Genomic DNA, 15,844 nt, shown 5'->3' on the forward strand with positions numbered 1-15,844 from the left:
GCCACTTCCACTTCTCTGGCCTTGATTTTCTTCTCTGGACAATGGGAGCATGCAGCTATGCCACCTTTATTACTCCCCCACCAGTGGCCCAGGGTCACCCAGGAATGGGGCTGAAGCCCTGTGATGGTGAATTTGAGTGTCAGTGTGGCTGGGCTGTGTGTCTAAGTGTTAGCTAAACACTCACTCACCTCCCTCTGGGGCCCCTCCCCCCCAGCCTCAGCATCCTCGCTGCCCCACCTGTCATGGGGGAGGGGAGGTGGGAGGGGGCTACTTGGTGATTACACCCTGTGCCATGATTACACACTGTGCCAGCGCAAAAATGGAAAAGGGAGGGAGGGAGGGACAGCGGGAGAGGGAGCCAGAAGAAAAGCCCAATAAACAGTTAATTTAGGCAGTAGCTCGGGCTTCCACCCAGGGCTCTCCGCTCTGCCGCCCGCCGTCCCTGGCAGAGTGGGAATCTCTTTGCCCCTTCCCTCTTACTAATGAGGCAGAACGCTGTGTCATCTGGCACTCTCCATAAACGTGTCCCTTCTCTGACTAATTCTTTTTAATTAGAAACAACAAGGGGAAAAAAAGCAATGTCCTTGGGTGCCTCTATGAGGGGCTGATCTCTGGCCGCCCACCCTCTGCTGCTGGCCTCTGGCTCCCACTGTCCTCCTGGGCCCAGCCAGGAGGTTGGGGTGACTCCAGGACAGAGTCTCAGGTCAGCTGTCCTGTGCTCCCACACCCACCCAGAGACCCTGCTGGCAAGAGGCTGGGCAGCGTGGTTTGGGGGATGGACAGCAGCTGTCATAGGCAGGTGGGTGGGTGACATGGAACCCTTCTCTGGAGTGACTGTGATGGCCCACCCCATTCATGGTGTGCCTCCTCCCCATGGGTCCCTGTCCTCCAGAGGCTGCTGGGCCACTGCTCAGGGGTGTCCGGTGTCTGCGGGAGCCCAGTGTGGGGTCAGAGGACGCCCTGCATAAGGGGTGAAGAGGGTCCTTGGAGGGAGGATACCCCCAACCCACTGAATAACTGAGGTCAAGGAGCTTGTGAACTGCTGCAAACAGTGGACAGTGGAGAGCAGGCCGAGGACCGGCCCCGGGGCAGGAGGAGTCTGGGTCAGAGGCTGCTTGGCCATTCGCTTTCCAGCCAGGTCCTCTGGACACACCACTTACCCTCTCTACACCTCAGTTTCCTCATCTGTAAAATGGGTGGCAGTGATCCACTCTCTGGCTGTTCCAAGGTTCAGGGAGATGCTGGGCACGCTGTGGGGCCTCCTCCCACCCTGTGTCCTCTGTCTCCACCCTCTTTCCCAGAGAGACCACAGAGCAGTGTCCCCGGGGACCAGGAAGGGGACCAGGTAGGAGCAACCAGCTGATCATGCGACGACTCAGTGAGACATGATTACAATTACTGAGCATCGCAGAGGCCCAGCAGAGCGTGAAGCCCAGTGTGCCGTTCTGAGTCCAGGTCCTGGGTGACTGCCCAGGCCACTGCACAGGAAGCTGGCCCTGCAGCTGGGGAACTTGGGGTTCCAGGGCCCGGGGCAATGCCTGGGGTGGGTGGATGGGCAGGAAGGGGCTCCTGAGGCCAAGCAGAGGGTGGGCAACCACCCTGTGCTAAGCCCCATGTTGCCAGGCGTCCCTACTCAGCTGGTGGTGTCCTCAGGGACAGAGGCCCACCCTCCCTGTGGGAGAGTCTATGGGGGGCATAGGAGAAGTTTGGGGGCCCTGGTCCGGGGTGCAGGGGTACCCCATCTACGGGTTGGGGTGACGTGAGCTGAGGCCTGAAGGGTGAGAAAGACTTGGCCAGGTGGCTCCCTGAGGCTGGCACCTTCTCTTGGGTGGGTGGTGGCCCCCAGGATGCTGGCAGCAGGCAGGGAAGTGCCCTCATCCAAGACTCCAGGTTTCCAGGAGAGTCCAAGGAGGCTGGGGGAGAAGGGCGGGGCGGTGTTTGGGGACTGTGGCGGGGGCAGCCCCGAGTCCTTGGCCAGATGAGGGGGTTAGATGAGAAGAGGGAGAAGGGCCAGGTCTCAGCAAAAGGGAGGGGAGAGAGGGGCGGCCAGAGAGACACCGTGGGGAAGGGGGGTGGGCAGGAGGGATGGACAGAGGCCCAGCTCTGTGGCAGCGCGGTGCCCCTTCTGAGAGACCCCTCCTCCAGGAAGCCGTCCCACCCGCCCTCCGCTGGCCCCCCAGGGCCCCAGGTCACCGTCTCGGGCTTGAGCGAGGGCAGGTCGGAGGTCAGAGCCCGGTGTGGCTGTGGCTCCCTCCCGGGAGGGCGCAGTGTCCCCGGCCGCCCTCCGCCTGCGCACCTCGCGGCGGGGACCCCGCGGCCGGAGCCCGCTTCCGGCGGGCGGGCTGGCTGCGTGGGGGGACCTCGCCGCGTCACCCGGCTGCTCTGCACCGCGCCTTTTATGGCGCCGGAAGTGCCTGGCTGCTGGCAGCGCGGCTGCGGAGACCTAAACGCAGATCTCGACGCAGATTTAAATGGAAACGCTAGAGCGGCCGGCTGGCGGGCGGGCGGGCGGGGGCGGTCGGGTGCCACCCCTCCCTGACAGGCCTCCTGAGCCCCCCACCCGGGGCTAGGCCGGGCCAGCTGGCAGCAAGCCCCCATGGTGCCGAGGGGCTGATGTCCACAGGGCTTCGCAGCACGACCTGGGGAGGTGGGCGACCTGGAGGCGGCGGGGGTGCGCCTGGACGGGGACCCAGTGGTGCAGAAAGGTGGGGCCGCCGTCCTGGCTCCTCTCCCCCTGCCCGTGCCCAATCTGCCCTGCTGAGTCCTTCTCAATGTCCCCCCCTCCGACACACACACAACGCTACCTGCGGCTGGCAGGCTGGGAACCCGGATCCCCAGCCCCCTCGTCACCTGACCGGGCCCTGTCCCCACCACGCCACCACGCGGGTGTCCCCTCTACCCCTACTCCCCTCCCTTCTCCCCAGCACTCGTGATTCTGCCCCCCACCCACACCCCAAGACCAGGCTACCAAGACCCGGAAGGCTGTCCCCCCAGACTCGCCCCTCTGGCCTCAGGGAAGCCCCTACCCCAGTCAGGGCCCCTCCGGGCTGCACTCCTGTGTAGGTCAACAAACTTGGGGTGTTGGGGCATCAAGGTCTTCTCAAGGGCAGGAGCCAGGTGTCCAGACACGTGCAGGCCTGCACACTGGGGTGCACCAGAGAAAGGCCCCTCCACCACCCTCATTCTCACTTACACAGTCACACATATACACCCAGATGCTAACATACACTCACACATGCACACTTACACATTCACACAGGCACACACACTCACACACAGTCGCATTCACATTACACTAAAATGCTCACACTTACACATTCTTACACACTCACAATCACAAGGGCAGCCACGCTCACACACATATACACACTCAGGCACTCACATACTTTCACTTGCACTCACACACATGCACGTGCGCACACATGCTCACACACTTACAAGCTTGCAGACACACATGGAGATGCCGTGTTAAGGGCCTCGGATAGGAGCACCTACAGGGAGGGAGGAGGCACTCAGAAGACACATTGGGAGGTCAGGGAAGGCTTCCTGGAGGAGGTGACACTGGGCAAGAATCAGAAAACATTAAAGTGAAACTGAGTTTTATGCTTAGCATCTGAAACTGGGCACGTATTTGCCAGGTGAAGGTGGGACAGTGCAGCAACCCCGTGGAGGGATTGATTGGTCAAAGGGCCAGCCTCCCTCCTCACCTCCGCCCAGTGCCATTGTCCCCCAAACCCCTATTCTGAGAACCTCGCTGCCATTTGGTCCAACCTGCCTGTTGTGTGACGGGGACATCAAGGCCAGCGGTGTTAAGTGATTTGCACAAGGACAAACAGCTCTTGGAGCAGAGGGACTGGGGTGGGCTGCCCACCTCAGACCTGCTATGCCGAGGGGGCATTTAAATCCAAAAGATTATTCTCTGGGCAGGGGTTCAGCCACCTGCCCAGCGCTCCATCCCTCATACCTGCCTCTCAGTGTGTCCTCCAACCCCTGACCATCATGAGTGATGACCTCCTCCCCTTGCCCTGGCTGGGGTCAGTCCCACGGCTGGGAGGTTCCTGGAAGAGCCAGTTGAGGGGTGAGGGGACAGCCTTGACCAGCCCAAGACCCCCAAACACACCCTGGAAGCTGCAACTGGTCCTTGAAGGTTCTGCAGGTGGCCTGCCTGTTGGCACCTACAGGTTGCAAAGGGCAGTGGCCTTGCTGACAACACTCACGATGGCCATGGTAGCCCTGCCTTCCCGGGGGTGGCGTGGGGTTGCAATGCTGCCCCTCCTATTTTATGGAGCTGAGCCACGCACCCTACAGGTGAGGAGACTGAAGCCAGGGAAGTGGGGGGTGGAGGATCGGGGAGGGGTAGCGCTGACAAGAGACCGAGATCTAGTATCTCCGAGGGCCTGGGTCCTCCTCCAGACCCCCTAGCTCATACCTGATATTTGCCTTGGCTCTGGCCTCCCTGCTGTGTGGCTTGGGCAAGCCCCTCCCCTCTCTGGGCCTTAGTTTCTCCTTCCATATATGGGCTAGGACAGGGGTCCATTGAGTTGGGGGCTCCAGGAAGCCTCCTGGCCCCAGAGGGACGCCAGGGGAGCGCAAGCAGCTGGCCCAGGCCTACTGTGCCAGCCTCACTGGAAAAATACAAAGGTTCTTTGGCGGTTGGTGGCAGCGCTGAGGCAGGAGATGAGGCAGGAAGGAGGGAGGAGGAAGGAGGGTCTGTGTGGGGGCCCGGAACGAACAGGCTGCCTGTTCCGGGGACAGGGACACAGCAGCACAAACCCTGCCAAGCCTAGAAGAGGAGGGAGGCAGGAAAGGGGGGGGGCTCAGAAAGAAAGTGTTCCCACAGCTCCAGGAGGCTGGGAGGAGAGGCTTCAGTGTTGTCTTTCGTTGCCCCCCCAGGCTCCTGGCTCCGGTACTCAGACACCCCACGCCACCTTGGGGACCCAGTATTGACAGGTCTCTTGAGCCCCCCTCCCCTGTCCCGCACTGGCCCCTCCGGGGTTTCTGCAGAGGCTGGGGGGGGCAGGGGACCCTGCCTCAGTCACTTGCTGTGTGGCCCAGAGCCCGCACTGGCCCCTCCGGGGTTTCTGCAGAGGCTGGGGGGGGGGCGGGGGACCCTGCCTCGGTCACTTGCTGTGTGGCCCAGAGCAGGTCATCCCTCGCAGAAGCCCATGAAACCTAGGGTGAGCAGGGCTCCATGTGGACTGACACAAGAACCAGTGACCCATGCCTGTCCCCTGCCATGGCCTCTCTGCCCTCCATCCCCACCTCTTTCCCTCCTTTGCCCCCCCATCTCAGCTCTTACCCGCAGCACCCACTGTCCTTGGGGCAGATCTGCGTCCCTCACCTCAGCCCCTGCCTCTCCAGGCCTCCCTGTTCCCATCAGAGGAGGGGGATGGTGGGGCAGAGCACCTGCTCTGGGCTGGATGCGGACCAGACAGTGGTGGGTGGCAGGGGGCACTCAGTGCAGGGCCTGTGGGAGGCCCAGTGGCCCACCTCCAGTGCTGCTCACTCCGCATTCACCAGAGCCGCCCAAGTGGACAATATACCTGTCCCAGGTGCTGACGCGGCCCCTAGGGGCAGAAGAGCTGGGAGCCAGGAAGTATGGAGCAGAGCTTTCTTCCACGGGGCTGAGGGCGAGTTCCCTGGATTTGACACCAACCGGAATATGGCAGGAGAGGCGGGGGCAGTAGGGGAACCCTGACCGAGTCACAGCACTCGGCCTCATAGACACCCACAGCCAACGCTCACCCCATCTTACAGAGGGGCCGTTGAGGCAACTTTCCAAACCCTCTCCCCATTAGGAAGGGAAGGAGAAGGGCCCACAAACCTTCCGGCCATGCTGTGCCAGGCCCTGCTCAGCACTGGCCATCGAACTGGGAGCTCACAGCCCTGGCCCCGAGCTGATGCCCAGATGAGGCAGCTTCAAAACCTGTCTAGGGTGGAGAGGCAAGGAAGGGATGTTGGTTCTGGCCTGAAGGGAAGAGCCCCTGAGGCAGAGCCCAAGCCTGGGGCTCAGGGTCAAGGCCAGGGGCTGGGGGCAGGCGGGGCCCCAGGCCAGAGGCACCTGACCACTGGGCTGGGACAGCCAAGGACAGACTGGACAGTGGTTCCCCGCTGGGTGTCCTGGTCACAAGTGTGTCCATGTCCCGGGCTGAAGTAAGGAACGCCACACAGTGGGTGGGTGTGAGGACGGGTTTATACTTCAGGTCCTGGAGGCTGAAAGCCAGTGTTCAGAGTGTCAGCAGGGCCCTGCTGCCTCCACAGGGTCTAGAGGGAGAGCTTTCCTTGTCTCTTCCCACTTCTGGTGGCCCCGGGCACCCCTCGGCCTGTAGATGCATGTCACATGGCCGTCCTTCCTCTGTCTGTCTGTCGCTTCTCTTTTATAAGGACACCACTCAGATGGGATTAGGATTCCCAACTGTGGCGCCGTGGTTAAAATGCTCGGCTGCTAACCAAAAGGTTGGCGGTTTGAATTCACCAGCTGCTCCTTAGGAGAAAGATGTGGCCCTCTGCTCCTGTGAAGGTTACAGCCTTGGAAACCCTATGGGGCAGTTCTACACTGTCCTATAGGGTCTCCATGAGTGGCAACTGACTCGATGGCAGTGGGTTTGGTTTTGGTGGTCTGGTACAACCACACGTTAACTGATTCCATCTGCAAAGGTGCTGGGTTAGGACTTCAACATACACTTCTGGGGAGGGGAACACCGACCAGTCCCTGAGCCTGGCCCTGCAATGGGCCCCTGAGGACACAGGCTCTGCCCGTCCTTTCTCTCCCAGTCCTATGGGCTGGTGGGTGCTGGACTGGGGAGCAAGCTTGTGGGAGGGTGGGCACCTGGACCACTAGGTTCAGCCAGAGCAGGAGGACAGAAGGCTGGGCCCTCGCCCACCGCGGGCAGATGGCGACACACAGAGCAGATGAGACTGAGAAGGCAGACCGCGCTGCGCCACTCCTCGGCCGCCCCCGGCTTCTCGCTCAATAAGAAACTTCTTCAACTGTTCGGAAGAAACAGGGCAGTCTGGCTTTAGGGAGCTAACATCAAGACCAGGGGTCTGGAAGCCGGCACCTCCCACTCACAGTGCTGGGAGCACGCCCCTGGGAGGGGTGCATAGGCAGCAGGGCGGCAAGGCACTTGCCACCCGGTTTCAGCACAGGGGAAGGGGCCTGGCCTTCAGGCGACGAGGTTGTCAGTCTCCTGTAACCCTAACCCTGCAAGGTGGGGAGGAGTCCCAGAGCGGCCCAGGTCCCCCAGAGGTGCCCTCTCCCAGTCACAGATGGTAGCTGGGCATAAGTCTAAAGTCACAAGGAGAAGCCCGAGTCCCCTGGTCACCCTGAGGGAGGCCCCTGGCTGACCAGGATGCAGCCTGGGGCACGGCTGCAGAATCTGCCTTGGGACTGCTCACTTCCCCTAAACCCAAGTCACCAGGAGTCAGCAAGCACTGCCTGGGGCCATTTTGTTACAATAGCCGGGTGGAAGCCAGCAGCCTGTGGTCAGTGTCAGCAGCTTCAGGGGAGGGGAGGTGGAGGCACTGGGAGGTAGGACCTGACCTAGTGGGACTAGGCAGAAGGGCTCAGCTGAACCAAGCATGACACAAAGACCTGCTCTTGGGTTCAAGCAGTCCAGGTAGGGGACGGCCCTGGTGCAGAAGCTCAGAGCAGGCAGGGACATCATGGCTGGGACCACTGGCAAATAGCCTGTGTGTGTGTGTGCGTGCCTATGCATGTGTGCATCTGTGTGTGCACTGTGTGTGCACGTGTGCATTTGATAGGTACGCATGTGTGAGCTATCCCCCCCCCCCCCAAGGAACCTGTGCTGACACCCTGGGGTGTTAAGCAGTGCTAATTGCCAACACCTCTGGAGATTAGTGGCTCAGCTGGGAGGGATTGGGCAGGACCCTCAGGCGTCGTCGGCAGCTCCTGTGAACACACCTAGCAGTCTGGAGACAGAAGACTGGTGTGAGTCAGCACAGCCAGGGGATGACTCACCGCCCAGCCTCTCAGAGTCAGCAGGGACAGCTAGAAGTGCCCTAGAGGGGGCCAGGGTGGGGTCCTTCCCTGGTAAGGAGGTATCCCCAGGCACATTGGGGCCCAGGCTTGTGGGGGGTTGAGGAGCTGCACTGAGGGGCCACCAGAGGAAGGTGTGATCACGGGGTGGGGGGTGCTGGGGGGGAGGCTGTCACAGGGCAGCAGGCGGGCGCTTCAGTGGAGGGAGCAAGCTCTGTCCCCAGGGACTGGGCCGCACAGCTGGAGATGACCCAGGACTGAGGGTGGGATGGGGTGGGGCAGGGAGCCCTGAGATCATGGACTTGGGAGGCTCAGAACTGGGAGGCTGGGAGCCTGGAGTCCTGGGGCAGAACACCTTGAGTCAGGTGCTGGGTACACTGTGGTGGCCATCCTGGCCTGCCCCACCTCCTGCAGGACACTCCTCTTCTCAGGGTAGGCCTTGGAGCTGTGGGGCTGGGCCCTGAGAGTGGGGCCCAGGCCTGCCCTCCCTCCTTGCCCCAGGCCCAGCGCCCCTGCCTCTCCACCTGCCCCAGTCATGCCCCCCTGTGCCAGCCTCCTCTGAGTGAGGCTGGGGGCTAGAGGGTGGGCAAGCTGTGCCTTTGCCCCTGCTTGTCAGGAGATGGAGGGGCATGGAGGATGGGGGCGGCCCCTCTTATAATCGCCCCCATCCGGGCCACAGGAGCTGGCCTGGCTTCCTTCCGGAGGAGGCAGAAGAATGGAACCCGAGGCTCCAGTGCGGGGGTTTGGCAAGGCCTCTGGGGTGATAATTGGGCAGTGATTAAGTGTTCCGGAGCAGTGGCTGTGGCTGTCACCTGTCACTGCGGCCCTGTGTGCAGCCTCCCAGCAGATCCTGTCTGGGTGGGGGACTCCGTGTGACCTGCGCTCCCTCACCCGGGACTGTGCTCTGAGGCATATCGGCCTGGAGTGTCCACCTTCGTCCTGCCATTTAGAGGAGCACCTGAGCAGAGGATACCAGGGTTGTCATCAAGGGATCTCATTCAAGCCCCAGCCCTGCCCTGACTCTGGGTCAACATGGGACCTCACACCACCCCGGGCCGGCTCCCCTACTCACCCTCACCCTCCTGACCTGGCTGAAGTGCCTGGGCTGCCACCACCCCCTTGGTCCCCTGTCTGTGTTACTTGTCCCCCCTCCTCCAGGAAGCCCTGCCAGATCTAGATGCTTTGGGGTGGGGTTGGGTGGGGGCTGGAGCCACGCAGGCCATAGGCCCAGAGAGCTATGCCCCGCCACCCTCAGAGACCATGGGGCTATGTAAGCCCTGGGGGGGCAGGGCGGGGGCAGCCCTGGTCACTTGGCAATGGCCACACTCACCGCACACCCACACAGACACACAGTAGCCGGCTGCCCCCTCCGACACAGATCCACTGAGATGGGCCACCACGACTGCCACGCTCCCTGTCTGGCCCTCAGGGATGTATGTGCATGTACGCACACATATACACACATACACGCACACACCCATACACACATGCACATATGCACACACACATGCATGTACAGGCACGTACATACATACATGCACACATGCACACACGCGCACGCACACTCCCCAGCCTGGAGCTCCTCCCTGGGAGACACCTGCCAGGGCAGCCGGGATTCCGCAGCCAGGAAGACTCCCAATCCCTGTCCTCCCAGCTTCTCCCCCAACCCCCTGCGCCCCTCCTTCCTCTTCTCTGCCCACCCACTCGCCTTTAATTAGAAATGCCAGGAGAGCGATTTTCTGGGAGATTTTGCCAGAAAGACATTCCCCCCAAGGGTGGAAGCCCAGAAGGGGAAAGGAGAGACAGATTGGTTGTGGGGTGGGGGGAATGAGGACTCCCAGCAGAGCAGCTCCAGGGGGGCGGGGCAGGGAGAGCAGGGACGGGGTTCGAGTGGGGGACTTGTGTGCCCTTGGGTGTGTGAGCAACACCGAGTGGGTCTGGTGCAGGGTGTGGAGGGGCATGAGTGTGCACGTGGGGGTATGAGTGGGGGGCATGAGTGTGCATGCGGGGGGCATGAGTGTGCACGTGGGGGTATGGGTGGGGGGGATGAGTGTGCATGTAGGGGGCAGGAGTGGGGGCATGAGTGGGGGGCATGAGTGCGCACGTGGGGGTCGAATGAGGGGCATGTATGCGGTGTGTGATGCGGTGTGTGTGAGATTGGCAGCAGGGATAAGGTGTGCTGACCGACTGTGGGTAGTGGTGTGTTACCTGCGCTCAGGTAACATCAGAGGCCCAGGCCACCCCCATCCGTCCAGCGTTGGGGTTCCCCAGGAAGGGCGCCCCTCCCCCACCCCATTGCCAGGGAGGCAGAAGGGGCCTCCCTCCCGAGGAATCTCGCTTCCGGAGCTCCACTCCTTATATGGTGCTCGCTTCTCCCAGCCTCTGCTGACTGCGCTCGGCTGCCGGCACCCCCCCTTCTCCCGCTCTCCACTCCCTCCCTCCTCCTAGGAATCTTGGCGCCTCAGGCCATGCTCGGCTGTGGCCTGAGGCTCGGAGGGTTCAGGGGCGGTACCCTACAGGGGCTGAAGACCCCTCCATCTCCTCCCCCTACCCAAGAAGCAGCTTGCAGACATCCCCGGAGCTGCTTAATACAGAAGTCTTGGGCTTCACCAAAGACCTGGGGAGGGGGATCACGCAGTCCTGTCCAGGCAGGGCGACACTCACGGGGTCACATACCCACACCGATGCAGGGGCCTGGGCAGAGCCCTCCCCCCGCCCCAGGGCCGCAAGCAAGGGCCGCGGGGCAGAAGCATGTGGTCACATGGCACAACTCACACCCCGGACCCCGACCCCAGACCCCGAGAAGGCCCGGCCACGTGTGTGAAGACTACCCCAAGCCCCTTAGCTCTGGGAAGGGGGCCTGAATCGGGGGCAGGGGTCGTCGCAGGGGCTCTTTGGTGACTAAACACCCTGAAAAGCCCGAGTGGGCAGGTCCTGGTTAGCGGGGCCCCAGGTCGCACTGGTTCAGTCTCCCCCGCCCCAGTCGTAAAGATACAGGTGGGCCTGGGGCGAGACCCTGCGACCCTGGCGAGGAGGGGGCTTCCTCCTTACCCTGCAGGGGTAACCACCGGCCTCGGCCCCTCCACGCACACACCTTCTCCCAGCGCGTGGCCGGAGAGGAGGGCCGGCCTTGGGTGCCCAGCGCTCGGGTGGGCGGGGACGGGGGTCGTCCCCTGGGTGGCGGCCGGGTCTCCGCAGGCTGAGCCGCAGAGCCGGCGGCTGAGTCAGCCCGCGGCCGAGCCCTGCGCGCAGGGGTGGGGCCTCCTCCGCCGGGAAAGGGGGTGGTGAGGGGGTGCGGGGGCGGGGCCTGCGGCGCGGGGGCGGGGCGGCGGGGCCGCGTCTCAGCCAATGAGCGCCGGAGCTCCGGGAGGGGCCGCCCACGGCCCGGCGCCGCAGCATAAAGAGCGGGCGGCCAGGGCTCGGCGCAGCGCGGCGCTCGGAGCTCCCGGCCTCCTCCGGCGCCTCCTGCCTCCCTCCGGCGCCTTCCGCGCTGCGCCCGCCGCGCCCGCCGCGCCGACAGAGACTCCGCATCGAGCCCGGCCCGCTCCCGGCAGGCAGCCTCCCTCTCCTCGCCTAGCCGGTCCGAGCCGCAGCCGCCCAGCCCCTGCGAGCCATGGAGCTGGACCAAAGGACGAGCGGCGGCCTCCACGCCTACCCGGGGCCGCGGGGCGCGCCGGCCGCCAAGCCCAACGTGATCCTACAAATCGGCAAGTGCCGGGCGGAAATGCTGGAGCACGTGCGCCGGACGCACAAGCACCTGCTGACCGAGGTGTCCAAGCAGGTGGAGCGCGAGCTGAAGGGGCTGCACAGGTCCGTGGGCAAGCTGGAGAGCAACCTGGACGGCTACGTGCCCGCGGGCGACTCGCAGCGCTGGAAGAAGTCCATCAAGGCCTGCCTGTGCCGCTGCCAGGAGACCATCGCCAACCTGGAGCGCTGGGTCAAGCGTGAGGTTCACGTGTGGCGCGAGGTCTTCTACCGGCTAGAGCGCTGGGCCGACCGCCTGGAGACCATGGGCGCCAAGTACCCGGTGGGCAGCGATCAGGCCCGCCGCACGGTCTCCGTGGGCGTCGGGGGCCCCGAAAACTACCGCCACGAGGCGGACAACTACGACTACACCGTCAGCCCCTACGCCATCACCCCGCCGCCGGCCGCCGGTGAGCTGCCGGGGCAGGAGCCAGCCGGTGCCCAGCAGTACCCGCCGTGGGGGCCGGGCGAGGAAGGGCAGCCCAGCCCCGGAGTGGACACGCAGATCTTTGAGGACCCGCGGGAGTTCCTGAGCCACCTGGAGGAGTACCTGCGGCAGGTGGGTGGCACGGAAGAGTACTGGCTCTCGCAGATCCAGAACCACATGAACGGGCCAGCCAAGAAGTGGTGGGAGTACAAGCAAGGCTCGGTGAAGAACTGGGTGGAGTTTAAGAAGGAGTTTCTCCAGTACAGCGAGGGCACGCTGTCCCGGGAGGCCATGCAGCGGGAGCTGGACCTGCCGCAGAAGCAGGGCGAGCCGCTCGACCAGTTCCTGTGGCGCAAACGGGACCTGTACCAGACGCTGTACGTGGACGCGGAGGAGGAGGAGGTCATCCAGTACGTGGTGGGCACCCTGCAGCCCAAGCTCAAGCGCTTCCTGAGCCACCCGCTGCCCAAGACCCTGGAGCAGCTCATACAGAGGGGCTTGGAGGTACAGGACGGACTGGAGGAGGCGGCCGAGCCAGCCGGGCAGCCCCTGCCCACGGAGGAGGACTCGGAGGCGCTCACACCTGCCCTCACCAACGAGTCTGTGGCCAGTGACCGGACCCAGCCTGAGTAGAGGGTGGTGAGCCAGCCCACCTGCCCTCCTGACACACCCTCGGGGCAGTAGCCCACGGACTTGAGAGCTGGGGTCAGCCTCTGCAGGGGCCTCTTTCAGTGGCACCCACCTTGGCCCTGGCTGACCCACACAGACACCCCGCTGCCCAGCATGGGCAACTCCCCAAAACAGCAAATCACCCCAAGCTGGGTCTCCTGCCCTGACATCCCTCACACCCCACCATCTGTCTTCCTGGCCCCACCACCACACTCTCAGGCCACGACGGAACCTCCCAGTTCCCTCCCTCTGCTTGTCCGGCGCTGGCTCCCCTGGGCACTTGGAAAGCCAAGTGTCCCATAGCACGACTGGTGTACGGAGCTGGGGACACCCAGAGCAGAAGCTGGGCAGGACCAGTGTCTCGGGAACCTCAACGTCCAGTGATGCCGCCATGCCACCCCCAGAGCAGAAGCTGAGCAGGACCAGTGCTTCAGGGACCTCAACGTCCAGTGATGCCACCACGCCCAGAGCAGAAGCTGGGCAGGACCAGCGTCTCTCGGGAACCTCAACTTCAGTGATGCCGCCATGCCACCCCCAGAGCAGAAGCTGAGCAGGACCAGTGTCTCGGGAGCCTCAACGTCCAGTGATGGCACCACCCCCAGAGCAGAAGCTGGGCAGGACCAGTGACTCGGGAACCTCAACTTCAGTGACGCCGCCATGCCACCCCCAGAGCAGAAGCTGGGCAGGACCAGTGACTCGGGAACCTCAACTTCAGTGACGCCGCCATGCCACCCCCAGAGCAGAAGCTGGGCAGGACCGGTGTCTCGGGAACCTCAACTTCAGTGACGCCGCCATGCCGCCCTCTCCTGGCAGCCACTGCCGAGCCAGCTGGCACCTGTGCTGCCTCCAGGGCAGCTGGCCAGCCCGGCAGCGCCGCTCTTCCTCTCGGGAGGGCTGAAGTTCTGGCGGCGGCTGCGGCAGACCTGGGATCCTGGTGCCTTCTGGAGCCTCAGGTGAGCCCCTGCCTGTGGCACCCCCACCTGAGCTCTGGGAGGACCCCAACTCCATTTTCTGGTGACAGAACCAGGTGGCCTGTGGAGGGGGGGTTGGGAGCAGCCACCCCGGTGACCGGGAGGGGGCATGGGAGCCGAGGAGGGCCGGGAGCTTGCTGAGCCACCTCTTGCTGACTGTGTCCTCTCTCTCTCTCTCTGTCCCCTAGTAGCGGTGATTCACCCGCCTGGAGAAGGACGAGGCTGTGACTCATGGTGGTAGTGGAGGGTCCTGGAGGCCCTGAGTCCCCCAGTGCAGCTGAGGCAGCAGCCGGCTCCCTCGGAGCCAGGAGAGTGATGACAGGTAATGGCACCCCCCTTCACCCCCAGACCCCATCTTTTCCTCATCTGTCCTAATAAGGGGTCCTGCAATGGAGCCTGTGAACCCCTCGCCAGGGAGCCCCCTCCCAGGTCCCAGGGCACTCCCTGAGAGGGGAACCTACAGGGTTGCTGGGGACTTCAGGAGCACCCCCGCCCCCCAGGTCCTCCCTGCAGGCCCCCCATCTTGGCCCTGGCACTGTCCCACCATTGTCCCACATTCCTCCTGCGCAACGTCCCCCACCCCCCAGCCTTCGGCCCTGGCACTGTCCCTTACCGCCCTCTTTCTTTCTCCTTCAGGTCTCAAGGCTCCCACAACAGCTTGGCTGCTGGGCCTGGCACAGTTTCCTGTCCTCCTTCCCGAAAGCTGCCTTCACAGGAGAAGTCCAGGACAGACAGCCAGACAGCCAGGATAGGACACCTCGCTCCCAGCTCAGCCTGAAAGCTGATGGTGACAACGGCCCAGCTCGAGGGCCAGGGCCTGCATGGTGCCCGCCCCGATGGCCGCCACCTGGCTGTCCCAGAGCACTGCAGCTTGAGCCGGGGATCCATTACCCTGCTCGCTGCACTCCGTCCTCTCCCGCCGAGCCCCGAGATTGGGGCCCTTGCCCCGGCCCGGCGGCCACAAGCTCAGCCCCAGAGATTCCGGAAGCCTTGCTCTTGGGGCTGATGGAGGTGCTCTGCCCTGCTGCAGCCCAGGCCTGGACCCCTGCCCTCCTGCAGCAGCACACCCCCGTGCTTGCAGGCCATTCGTGTCTGCAACCCAGGCAGGCACTGGTTGGAGGTCCCCCTTCTGCCTCTTCACTGGGGGTTTCCAGATTCTGGGGACCAACTTCTGCTGATGACTCCGACAGACCACCCTGCGCCCCTGCCAGCCGCCCACAGATTTTATTTTTGCACATAAGCCCTAGCCCCTACCCGCAGGCTGGTAAGGCTGCAGGGAGGCCCTGGGGCCCCGGAGACCCTGGGGATCCCAGGAGAGTGTGGCCAGCCCCCCACAGACAGGCCTCCAGTGTCAGGCCTGTGTGTGCACCCCTTCTCACCTGGAGACAGATGACTTTATAAGCTTTTGTTAGTAAAACACTGGCGCTTCCCTGCTGTGAGCGTGTGGCTATTTCTTCGGCTTGGACACGGGTGGAATGGGTTGCAGAGGCAGCAGCCCAAGGGCGGAGGGTGGCAGGGCCTGGGCTCTGTCATGACAGTGCCCCCTGGCCTAAAGGATGACCCTGGCACCCCCTCGGGGTCTCTGAGCACAGGTGGGGCAGCATCCCAGGGCAAGGCTGTCAGGGAGCAGACACCCGCTCCCCCACAGGGCAGTCCCAGTCAGGGTCCTGCACTTGGAAGAGCTCCACCCCCACCTCAGCCACCCACAAGCTGTGGCGGCCCCTGCAATCCCCCAGATTCTGCTCAGCACCCTACCCTGCTCTGGGGCAGCCAATGTGGCTTCAGGGAAGCTCTTTTTTTTTCACTTGGAGCCCAAGTCTGCCCCCCACTCCTGCAGTCTCCAGCTGGAGTGTACGCTGTGTCCAGGGTGGGGGTCCCAAGAAGAAAAGGCTGTGGGGCCAGAGGACTTAGGCCCTGAAGCCCAGAGACCTTGACTTGATTCCCAAGTCAGGGCAACGCAGGAGCCCCACAGAGAGGATCCCGGGGGAGAGTCCCGGCTGCAGGATCATGAACGTGGTGTCTCAGCCTCAGTTT

General features: G+C 63.6%; 1 protein-coding gene across 1 annotated transcript; it reads left to right on the forward strand.

The window, feature by feature from the left end:
- Positions 1 to 11,443: 11,443 nt before the first annotated feature.
- On the forward strand, positions 11,444 to 15,239 carry ARC (activity regulated cytoskeleton associated protein). The gene is made up of 3 exons (XM_049853877.1): positions 11,444 to 13,792; positions 13,999 to 14,132; positions 14,447 to 15,239. Exon 1 carries the CDS (start codon positions 11,613 to 11,615, stop codon positions 12,801 to 12,803), a length of 1,191 nt encoding a protein of 396 aa, XP_049709834.1. The 5' UTR covers positions 11,444 to 11,612; the 3' UTR covers positions 12,804 to 13,792; positions 13,999 to 14,132; positions 14,447 to 15,239.
- Positions 15,240 to 15,844: the final 605 nt, after the last annotated feature.

This window comes from Elephas maximus, chromosome 15 (assembly GCF_024166365.1).
Source record: "Elephas maximus indicus isolate mEleMax1 chromosome 15, mEleMax1 primary haplotype, whole genome shotgun sequence".
Lineage (NCBI taxonomy): Eukaryota > Metazoa > Chordata > Mammalia > Proboscidea > Elephantidae > Elephas > Elephas maximus.